The sequence below is a fragment of the Mus caroli genome, chromosome 6 (genome assembly GCF_900094665.2).
Source record: "Mus caroli chromosome 6, CAROLI_EIJ_v1.1, whole genome shotgun sequence".
Lineage (NCBI taxonomy): Eukaryota > Metazoa > Chordata > Mammalia > Rodentia > Muridae > Mus > Mus caroli.
This window is the reverse complement of record NC_034575.1, coordinates 82,139,662-82,150,619: the sequence shown is the minus strand read 5'-3', so window position 1 is coordinate 82,150,619 and position 10,958 is coordinate 82,139,662. Positions and strand designations below refer to the sequence as shown.

Here is a 10,958-nt window from a genome sequence, read left to right as displayed (position 1 = left end):
AAGGCAGCTCCACAAATGCTCTCGCACCCCATTCCCCAAATTCCACAGACAAAAGAGGGACTAAAGGGCAGTGACATCGTGGTATGGGGATGGGCACACTATTGTACTCTGTGCTAATAGCACAGGAGCAGCATCCAACAGGCCCACTGCAAACCTCTCTGTGGAGTGGGTTCCTGGGTTAGGAGTGGCATGACGCTGGCTGGGTGTGACAACAACTCCTCCAGGTCACGATCCTTAAAACAAATGCACGTGCTCAGCCTGGTTCCCTGTTCCTCTGAGTNGCTCCTGTGTCCCTTATCTCATCAATGCACCTGTGACTTGGGTCATTCAAGAATCTCCACAACCTAGTGAGACGGTGGCCAGTCCACCTGGTGCCTCTGTGGAGATGAGAACCCTGAGGACCTCCCCAGAGCTCAGGCTTGGGCTCTGCTGCTGTGCACATTTACAAAAGAAGTGCATCGTGAGACACTGCAGGGAGTGGCACCTCATGATTTCACCTGCTCCTCTCCTCCTCCCCAACCACATTCCCCCCTTTTAGGGTAGGAGCTGTACCTCCGTGCACAGCATCCCAGGGTTGGTCCACACCCTACACTACCTCCTAGGAGTGACTTCCACAGCCTGCAGGGTCTGCCCATACCTCAGACCACCTCCTGCTTGTGATTCCCACTTCTGAACACATCACAATACCAACTGCCTCTGCCCCAGGGAATCCACCCCACCCCCCACCAGCTTCTCGGTACTCAACCTCAGCCGCCAGCCCAGCTGATCAGCAGGCCCACTAAGCACACAAGCCCAGAACTGCAATTGTCCTGATGTCTGCTGGCCTCCACACCTCTGTTTAAGACAATCCGTGAACAAAGAAAACAGATTGCCTTGCTTCCACCTCCAGATTCCAAATGCTGAGCCATGCTTGCAAGTCTCTTAATCTCCTGCTCTGAGAACAGTGTGTCCCAATCTGAGGAAGCTTTCCTCATGACATGNGCTCTAACTTGAAGCCAAGAGTCTACCCGGGACCCCAGGCCCATTCTGTCCTCCCTCCCGCTGTGTTTGTGGCCTGAACCCCAACCACATCATGCCTTAGGAACCCATTGTGGCCATGCATCTTCTCTGCCCAGGGAGAGCCGAGTCCCTCAAGGAACAGAGCAGTAGGCTTTAACGTGGAGATGACCTGTCCCTCCATGGTCAGATGGGTACTGTCATCTTAGTAAAGGTTGGCACTGTTGCTGGACCACACTTACCAGGCTGGAGGCTGTGACCTCGCTGCAGGAAACTCCCTTGGGGCTGATCAGGAAGTGGTCCTGCTCCTTGCTCACTCTCAGCTGGGAAGACAGATAAGAGACTCAGGGCCAAACAGAGAGGGAAAACAGACACTTCCTCGGAGGCTGTTTAAATCCTTTTCTCCTTGAACTCACTGCACCAAGGCTTCCTCTAGTGAACCCTCCTCCCCAGAGAGATGAGGAGGTTTAGTCTTTCTTTAAACTGTGGAAATGGAGCCTCCAGAGTTAGGCACGGCCCGGGATACAAGAGCTGGTTCCCATCCAAAGAGGCACCCAGGGGGCGGGTTGTCTCTCCTGATGTCCATTGTGGTTAGCAATCTTGGAAGAGGTGAGTGGATTTTAACCTAGGGCCACTGACAGTGCTTGGTCCTAGGTTAAAGAGTCAGGAGTCTTCCCTTTAGGTTTTGTGGGGATAGGAGGATGGGCAAACGGACACAGGGCACCTGCTCCTCACCGTGACGTAGGTGTCACTGAGCTGCGCCCAGCCGTAGAGGTCCAGGAGACGGTAGACNCTGCTGATCTTGCACCGCATAAGCCTCTCCCCCTTGGCCAGGTTCAGGGAGTCGGCAGTGTGGAGGTCGTTGATGGGTGTCATCATGGAGAAGTCTGCAGGGATGGGAGGGGACAGTGCATCTCCCTGAGGACAAGAGTCCCCACCAGCCAGCCTGGTCCTTGTCCTGTGCCCCTCTAGATCTCACTGACTAATGCTACCATGGTAAAAGATCTGCACCTGCCAGAGGATCAAACAGCCCTTGACTCACACCTAGAGGAAGAAAGGTTGTAGAGTGGCCATGCCACTCTTGCAAAGCCCTCTCCTCTATTGAAACTGGTGCTGCTTTTGGAGGAAAGCCAATAATTCAGGTGGTTCAGCGTGTGACCAACGTGCACTCATCCATAGGCTCACCCCTAGCACTGCAAAAAGTCATGGTGGTAATGCACGTCTGTAACTCAGCACTCACTTAGGACGTGAAGGCAGGACGACCAGAAGTTAGGGATTATCCTGGGCTAAAGACCAAGTCTGAGACCAGTCTGGGCTATAGGAGAATTTGTCTTAAGGAAACAAAATAAACAAAGCCACATCAAGGCTCAAAGCCATGAACAAAGAGTTCTTAGAATGCCAAGGNTGCCATAAACCCTAAAGAGGAGCATTGGTTGTGTAAACGCAGAATGACTGGGTAANTGCAGAATGACCAGGTAACTGCAGAATGGTTTCTGAGTGGAAGTGTGCAGAGGTGTCAGAGGTGCTGGACAGAACGCCTGCTGTCGCTGTGTTTTGAGTGACCATGCAACAGAACTTCCTCTGTGGCTTGGAAACAANGCACATAGAAAGCCACATCAACCATGAAGACATTTTCTCAACTTTCCCCCAAATCATGTTTGAGAGACTCAGACCCCAGAAGCCAAGTCTGGCTAGAGAGCTGCAATGTCTGGTGGCGTGTGTCTGTTTCTATTAGGACAGATAGCCATGCAATCATGTGTCACTTTTCTCTAGGAAATTGAGGGAAAGTCTGAGAGATTTGGAAATGGGCCCCTGGGAGAGGGGGCTAGCAATCTTATCCTCAGGGCACCCCTGANGTCTGAGCTTATGGGCAGTCTGTTCCCTTAACCATGATGGTTACTGCCTATGAGCTTCAGGGGAGCAGAGGAAGGTATATACAAGCTAAGGGCTCGAGAGACATCAGCGGTAAAGAGCATTTGTTGCTCTTGCAAAGACTAAGCTCAGTTCCCAGCACCTATGTCAGGGGCATACATTTATACACACACACACATACACTCGCCATGTACACACATGCATGCATGCACACACATATGCACATGCACACCACATTTTCTTTTTAAAAGTCCACTGGTTAAGTAAAAAATTTAAAGGTCATATTACCATTATCAAAGTATTATTTTGTCAGGACCAGGTTGGGTATGGTAAAATGTTTCTGTAATTCTGTAATTCCAGCACTCAGGATGTCAAAGTGGGAGCCCATCTCAAAACAAACAAAACGTGAAGTAAAACATATGCTAAGCACAAAGAGAAATGAACAATAATGAAGTGGATGGACCAACCTTCACTTTTGACAAAATCCAATGAAAATGGAGATATAAATTAAATTGAGTGTCCTAGAGACTGCCTCTAACTATAGATCATTTTAAAATAATTATATTAGGTTGCAAAAAGCTCTCACTGAACCCTTGACATGGAACTTAAGAACTTCTAATTCTATGAAGGCTGACATTGACCGATCNATAGAAGAATAAGCATTCAATAGCTTGGCAATGAGAAAAGACAGCTCAAGGGATAAAAAACAGACCAAGGGGNGCTGCTGCTCAGTGCGTGCCTGGCATGTGTGCAGCTGTGGTTCACTGCAGCACCATCAAAACAACGTGTGTGCAGCTGTGGTTCACTGCCAGCCCATCAAAACAACGTGTGTGCAGCTGTGGTTCACTGCAGCACCATCAAAACAANGTGTGTGCAGCTGTGGTTCACTGCCAGCCCATCAAAACATGTGTGTGCAGCTGTGGTTCACTGCAGCACCATCAAAACAATGTGTGTGCAGCTGTGGTTCACTGCCAGCCCATCAAAACATGTGTGTGTGCAGCTGTGGTTAATGGATACAAATGTAGGCATATCCAGGAAGAGGGAATCTTATCTGGGGGAATTGTGTCCATCGGATTGACCTTCAGTCATGTCTGTANGTACATTTTCTTGCTTAATGATTGATGTGGGAGGGCCCAGCCCACTGTGGGCGTGGTCACCTTTGGGCTGATGGTCCTGGGTTATTCAAAAAGCAAGCTAAGCAAACCAGTAAGCAGCCCTCCTCCGTGACTTCTGCTTTAGTTCCTGCCCTTCAANGATGAGTTCCTGCCTGGACTTCCCTCAATGATGTTCTGACATGTAAGCCAAATAAACCCTTTGCTCTCAGTGCTCTTGGTTGTGGTGTTTAACATAGCAATAAGAAACTGGAACATAAATAGTGTGGAAAATAGTAAGTGCAAAACCAAAGCCAGCCAGATGTGGTAAAGTCCATGTATAACCCCAGCCCTTGTGAGGTGAAGGCATGAGGGTTAACGTCTTGGCCAATCAGAACTATGTGATTCGACTCTGCTCCCTGTCTCCTCCCACTAACGCCTAGGCTATAGCTTGGGCAAGCAGTGCTTGTTTGGCAGGTACAAAGCTCTGAGTTTGATCCCTGTTGTTGGAAAAGAAATTAGTAATCGGGGGAAAAAATTAAGAACTGATAAACAAATACGAGAATTAGTGTGTAAAACCTATGAATAAATAAATATGATTTGTTCAATAAGGGAAACTGAGAACACAGTACAGTAGAAGCCAGCATAAAACCCAGCCACCACCCAGCACAAGACCTAAAAATAAAANGTGTATTGTAAGTCACCTCATTTTAAAGAGAATCCATCAACATAGATATTTTCATATAAAATATATGATCAAAATTTACCAACACAGCAGCAAAATAAAATTTTAAATGCCAGGTAAGAACTGAAGGGGTAAGCATTAAGAATCTCTGGAAATGCTCTAGATCTGGATAACTGTGAAAGTGAGCTGTAAGCCTTTGAGAGAGATGTTCCTGCTTTGCTTAAACTCCATCAGGGCAAGGAGAAAGGTGGAGTCTCCCTGCTCATGATTAAAGTCATGGCTNATTGCCCTAGAGTGGACTGCTCACCCTCACATGAGAATATATGTGCTTAAATCCTTAACAGAAGTCTAACAGTAAAACCCACAACAGCGTATCAGAATAAGGAACTAGAGCCAAGAAGATGGCTCAGCTGGTAAAGAGGCTGCCGTCAAGAAGGAGGGCCCGTGTTCATCACCAATCACCAGAGAACCCATGTAAAAAAAAAAAAAAAGCCAAGTATCTTGGGACACACTTGGTAATCCTAGCACTGGGGAGATAGAAACAGAAGGAGTTCTGGGACTGTCCATCTAGCTGATGTGAGTTCTAGGCCAGTGAGAGGCCCTCTCTCAAAATATGTGGTGGGTTGCTCTGAAGGATCAACCTGTAAGATTGAACTCTGGTTTCCACATGCATATGTGCTTATATGTGAACTTGAGTGTACACACACANACACACACACACACACACACACACACACAGAACCAGAGATAATTTAGAACCTGGTATTCCGAGATCTGTCACTATAACTCATTGTGACAATTGCTCAAGGGGACATAAAGGGATCAGTACCCCAAATGCATAATGTTATTTCTCAAAATCTATTTCTGAACAGAAAGCTATGATGAGCTAGAAAAAAGACATTTTCTCAACGTGATAAAGAATAATGATCTCAACTTCTATGATGACAGAATTTCCATTAAAGTCAGATGCAAGACAAGGATGACTACTCTCTAAATTATTAAATGTCATTCCAAAGCCTGAGGGGATATAACCAGAAAACTAGAAAAAATAAGGCCAAAGGCAAAATGCTGGCAGACTAAGGCAAAATGTCAATGTTTGCAGACAATGTGATTTTTCTATATATAAAAACACAAGGCCAGAAAGATAGCTCAGAGGGGGAAAGTGCTTTGCTGTCAAGGGGCTTCCATGGTGGAAGGAGAGAACCAATTCTTGTGGGCTGACTTCTGACCTCCATATATACATATATATAAATATGTATATATATATATACTCACAAACATAGGTATGATTACATACATACACACATACATACGCATGCACATAAATAAATAAAATAATAAAATGATTTTAAAACTCTAGATAATGTGTATATGCATATTCAAGAAAAAGTTGCATAAAGATTCATTTATAACAACCAAATTATATATTTTTTTCTGGATGGGCTTAAGACATCATCAGATCATATGAAAATAACTTGTAAGCTTTCCAGGTGGATATTATAGGACTAGCATAAACATACCTTGTTTCTCAATATTCTAAATCAGCTTTCTAAAATATTTTAAAATTATCTCCCACACACTAAGTAGAATATTCTAGAACCAACCATACACATTTCCCCCACAGAAACTATATTCTAAAATAAAAATAAAGAATTCCAACTCCTCTACCAAGTCAATCCCAACACAACTCAAATCAAAATCCTAGAAGGATTATTTTAAGGCAGAGGAGAATAGAGCTTGACAAAGTAACTCCAAAATTACTTTATAGAATAAATTTGCCTAAGAGATTAAGATAAATTGGTGATTAACTATGGCCCTTTGACCTATTGTCTAGGCAGGTGGCCAGCAGTGGAAGACACAAAGGAAAAGAACAGAAGCTCTGTTCTGTAACAATGTATTCTACAATATAACAAATGCTATGAGCAAAATTAAAAGTCAAAAGAGAAACTGAGAAATGACTGTAATATTTTCGACAGATNGTGGGGAAATAGCATAAATTTATAAAGATTTTAAAAACCTATTCACAGCACACTAATAGGAAAACTGACAAAGCATGGGAACAGACATTTTGCTATTAAAAAGCACAGACGAAGGCTTAGGTACAGCCTGTCTCAGGGGGAAGGGAGGAACAGCGACTAACAGTCTGAGANGAGGTGGAAGCAGGGCCACGCCCACCACACNCTGTTGAGAGCAAGGTTGGCAAGTCTCTTTCTCCGGGATGGTGAAGGGACAGAATCTGCTTTGTGCNATGCTTCCTAGCTCCNATTTGCATTCTTTCAGCCATTCTTACCATTTATCTTCAGAAGACAGTCCAAGCATTTCACCATTTTCTTATTATAATTTATCCTTTGAAGACAGTTGTGCATGTAGCATCACATTTATTTACCAGGATGCCTACCACACTGTGCTTCATAATAGAAAAGAGATGAACACAATCTAAAACTCCAGGAAGGAATGACTNATTCATCAGCATGCAGCCACAAAAATTACTGCAGAACCCTATGTACAATGCAAAAATTTAGTTGGNATACCATTAAAATATATCTTTTTCCTGCTTTCAATCATCTATCTATANTAAACCAAAAAAGATACATCAAAATATTGCTAAGAGTGATTTTTGGAGTTCTCAAAACACAGCGAAGTAGGTTTTGGCTTTTCTTTCTCAAATGCGTCCTTAGTTGTGGTCATCACCCTATACATCTGAGTCATATGCAACTTCCAGGCTGTGGGCAGAGCTGCAGTTCAGGAAGGGAGCCCACACACATAGTCGCAGCTCCTCTTACTGCTCAATGATGATCATCCTGGCTGGTCTCCTGGCTCCACTCACCTTCTTCTCATGCCCTGAAGTCACCTCCACCCTTCCCACCCCTGGCATCATGAGCAATTCTCCNATGGGTCTTTATTTCACAGCAATATCAGAAGCAGAGCCAGGCATCTCTTTGCCCAGGCCTGCTAATGCAACTGCAGCTTGGCTATTGCCTAGCAACCAAGCTGCTTCCGGAGCTTTCTCCTCCCTTCCCAACCACAGCCCTCTTCCTCTGCTCCTGGCAGACACCCAGGCACCCACATACTCATGGAAGAAGCTGGGAAGACTGCGTGGGAGGTGCTGGCCATGAAGTCCGCGATCTGTCGGAGGGCCCAGATGTTGGAGGAGTTGTTGCCCTTCTTCATTTGCTCCTGGATGAGGCCTTCCAGCTCCTCCCTGAAAGACTGCAGCAGGCCAAGGGGTTGGTGCCCTGTTCCTCATGGAGGGCCAAGNGCCCAGCAAGATTTCACAAGANGGCGAGNCCCTACAGGTCCCCAGGGATTGGTGCCCAGCTCCTTGCAGGAGAACTAAGNACCCCTGCAGGTNCCTAGGAGCTGAGGGCACAGCAAGCTCAGAGGGGCTGGTCCCTGAGCGCTGCACAGGGGGTGATCTCCACCCACTCCCNTCCTGCAACTCCTTCACAGGAGGACTGGTCCTGCAAGTAGCCAGGAGATTGCTCTTCCAGCTCTTCAGTAANGGCCAAGGACCCTGAGGAATCCCCAGATGCAGGTTCACTAGGGCCCAGGTGCCTCTTCAGATTGCAGGGTAGGTATTCAANAAGACACTGGTAAAGAACCTGGACCCCATTTTTGTGCGGTTAGTCCAGATTCCAGCTCCCTCCTATCTGAGCCACAGCCAAGGCTGTACCAGTCATGGCAGGACTTCTCTTTAGAGGGAATTAATCGAATGAGAAAGTATGCCCTCCCCTGCCCCCCCCCCCGCCCCACATGTTAGCACACCCAGGGCTCTTCTCACACATCTGGATTCTTACTGATTGGCTAGGAGGAGAGGGAGAAGGAGTGGAGGGGCTTTGGGGTGCCTGCCACTGTGACGTACTGAACCTGTAAGCCAGCCCTAATTAAATGCTGCCCTTGTAAAAGTTGCCTTGGTCATGGTGTCTCTTCACAGCAGTACAACCCTAACTAAGACAGAGAAGAGATCAANTACCCACGTGGCCAGGCCCATCCTGTTCAGCAAGCCTAAACTGTCAAGACCCTGCGTGAGGGACAGGGAGACAGAGCCACTGGTCTTTTGAGTCTCTGGGAAACCAGCCCTCCCTGCCCTGCCCACTCACAGGGCTCTGCAGGATCATGGTGACCCTCTTCTTCTGCTCCATCAAGTTGAAGTCCTGTCGCAGGTCAGCTGCACGGTTGCGAAGTCGCAAGTACTCAGGATCATCTTCAGAGAACCGGTCAAAGTAGTGCTGCCCCTGAGAGGGTGGNGGGGAGGCCGCCTCGGGGACTGTGTCCTCGCTCATGGTCCTGCTAAGGCTTCAATCCACTCCTGGAACCCTGTAGAAGAAGGACAGGGTGAGCTACCAGTGGGCCAACTGCTTGCTGAAGCAAAGGGTGGTGTGACTCACTATGTCCTGTGGCTATTTCCAAGTGAGAAGGCAGGTCACCTCCTGGGATGATAACCCATAGGGGCTGCTAATGCACCATCAGGTTCTATTCAAACAAGTGTCCAGTTTAATTGATCCACTGGATGTCAGAGGAGACTTCCTAGGTGGAGTGTAAATGTGGGCTGCAAACCTTTTTGAGTCTTTCTGTATTGAGTTCTTACAGAGTCAGGCAGGAGCCATTCAGATACACATGGGTACTTTAGTAAAAGGATGTAGAGGGCTATGATGGGCCAGGGTGTAGTTAATAGTGAAAAGTACTTGCTCACCCAGGTNGTGTCTGGTGTCTGTGCCCAGCATCCCAAATTATATAAACGCCCTTTTCTTTTTGTAGGCCTCCTCAAAAGCTATGGTCCAGAAATTCGCAAAAGAACACTACTTCCAGGAACAGGGGAAGCATCTCATTTNGTGTGGAACATGCTAGACAACTCTACCCAACACCCTAAACAAAAAAACTCAGAGTGTTTTAAGTAAGTTTATGACCTCGTGTTGGGCCTGTGCTGTCCAGGCCTCATGTATATTCTAAATGGAGAAAGAGAGGCCTGNGGCTGGGGCCCATTTCAGGTGAGCAGGTCTGGACTGGAAGTCAGTTCTATACTTTGAACAGCTCTGTCCCTTGACACCTGCAGGTGTTCAGTGGGTCTCTTCCCCTCTCTGCCTCATCTTATCTATCTCTCACTGAGGGGTGAGCAGAATGACCACTGGGCTCCTTCCAAGGACACTGTGCATCCATGCTGCTTGAAGCCAGCTCATCCTGGACCTTTGGGGTAAGAAGGAATGAGAAGACAGGTGCAGAGGACACAGCCCATCCAAGCTGTGAAGACATGGATGGGGCAGCAGAAGTTCTGCCATGGATCCTCCCCACTCAGCTGGCACTGCTCTCCCTGGTACCAAGGCAATCTCCACAGCACTTTCAAAGCCCTGAACCTTGAATGTTTTTGAAATAGAACCAAGCAGCCCTGCCTTGTGTGTACCTTGGTATGATCATGGATACATGAACTACCTACATCCTAACACACATCCTTGTAGGACTCTAAGCCACCAGTTCCAGAAGCACCAAGCTTTCTGCATCCCCGTGCCTGGGATGGTGTGGTCCTGAGCCCTCCTGACTTTAGTCCATTCTGTTTAACAGAAAGGCACTGGGCCATAGCTGCCCTGCCATGACTCTGGCCATGGTTCTACATGTGCTTTCAAAAGGATGGCTAACTCTGTCCCCACGGGACAGGGATTCTGTAAAGCAAGGCATCCTTTCTGCAACTCCCATCCACAGTGCTGGTGGTGACTAGTTATCTAAAGATGGCTTAGTGGATAAGGGAGCAATACTGAAGTAAAACCACCTGGGTTCAAGTTTCAGCAACACCACTTAGAAGCTACGTGGTCTTTGGCCAATTCACCTAACTGCACTGAACAACAGTTAAAGGAAAGCAAAGTGTCCGTGAGTGTGTGTGTGTGTGTGTGTGTGTGTGTGTGTGTGTGTGTTCATCTTTAGTCTTACTAGGTGCCACTGAGGGGGTGCAATCTTCAGCTATTAGGAACTTCATGAGGAGAGTCTGGGATTCATCCATAAGCAGAAGCACACTAAATAACCATAATGAAGTGTTTTAGCTCAAGAAGCCAATTCAGTCTTGAGCTCTGTTAACACACGGAGCATAGCAAGGGAAATGACACATCACCCCAGAGACCACGGGGCTGTTAAGTTAGATCTCTGGGCTAGACATGATGAGAGCAAGCTTCAGAGATGCTGCCTCAGTTTCTGTACTAAGCTTCAAAACTCCTTTGCAACTTGCTAAATGTCTGAAGGATAGAACTTTCTGTTACTCATCGTGAGTTCCTTTCAAGGAAACCCAAGTTTGTTCTAAAATAGCTGAGCCCTGTGGTTCCTCAGACAGC

General features: G+C 46.8%; 1 protein-coding gene across 1 annotated transcript in view; it reads right to left on the bottom strand.

The window, feature by feature from the left end:
• Positions 1–10,958, bottom strand: part of Add2 (adducin 2) — a 95,144-nt gene that overhangs the window by 25,591 nt on the left and 58,595 nt on the right. The window contains exons 3-6 of the mRNA XM_021164098.2: positions 8,745–8,961; positions 7,716–7,854; positions 1,732–1,883; positions 1,239–1,319 (exon numbers count right to left, since the gene is read on the bottom strand). Coding sequence (XP_021019757.1) covers positions 1,239–1,319; positions 1,732–1,883; positions 7,716–7,854; positions 8,745–8,927 — 555 coding nt within the window. The 5' untranslated portion in view covers positions 8,928–8,961. The remainder of the gene's footprint in view (positions 1–1,238; positions 1,320–1,731; positions 1,884–7,715; positions 7,855–8,744; positions 8,962–10,958) is intronic.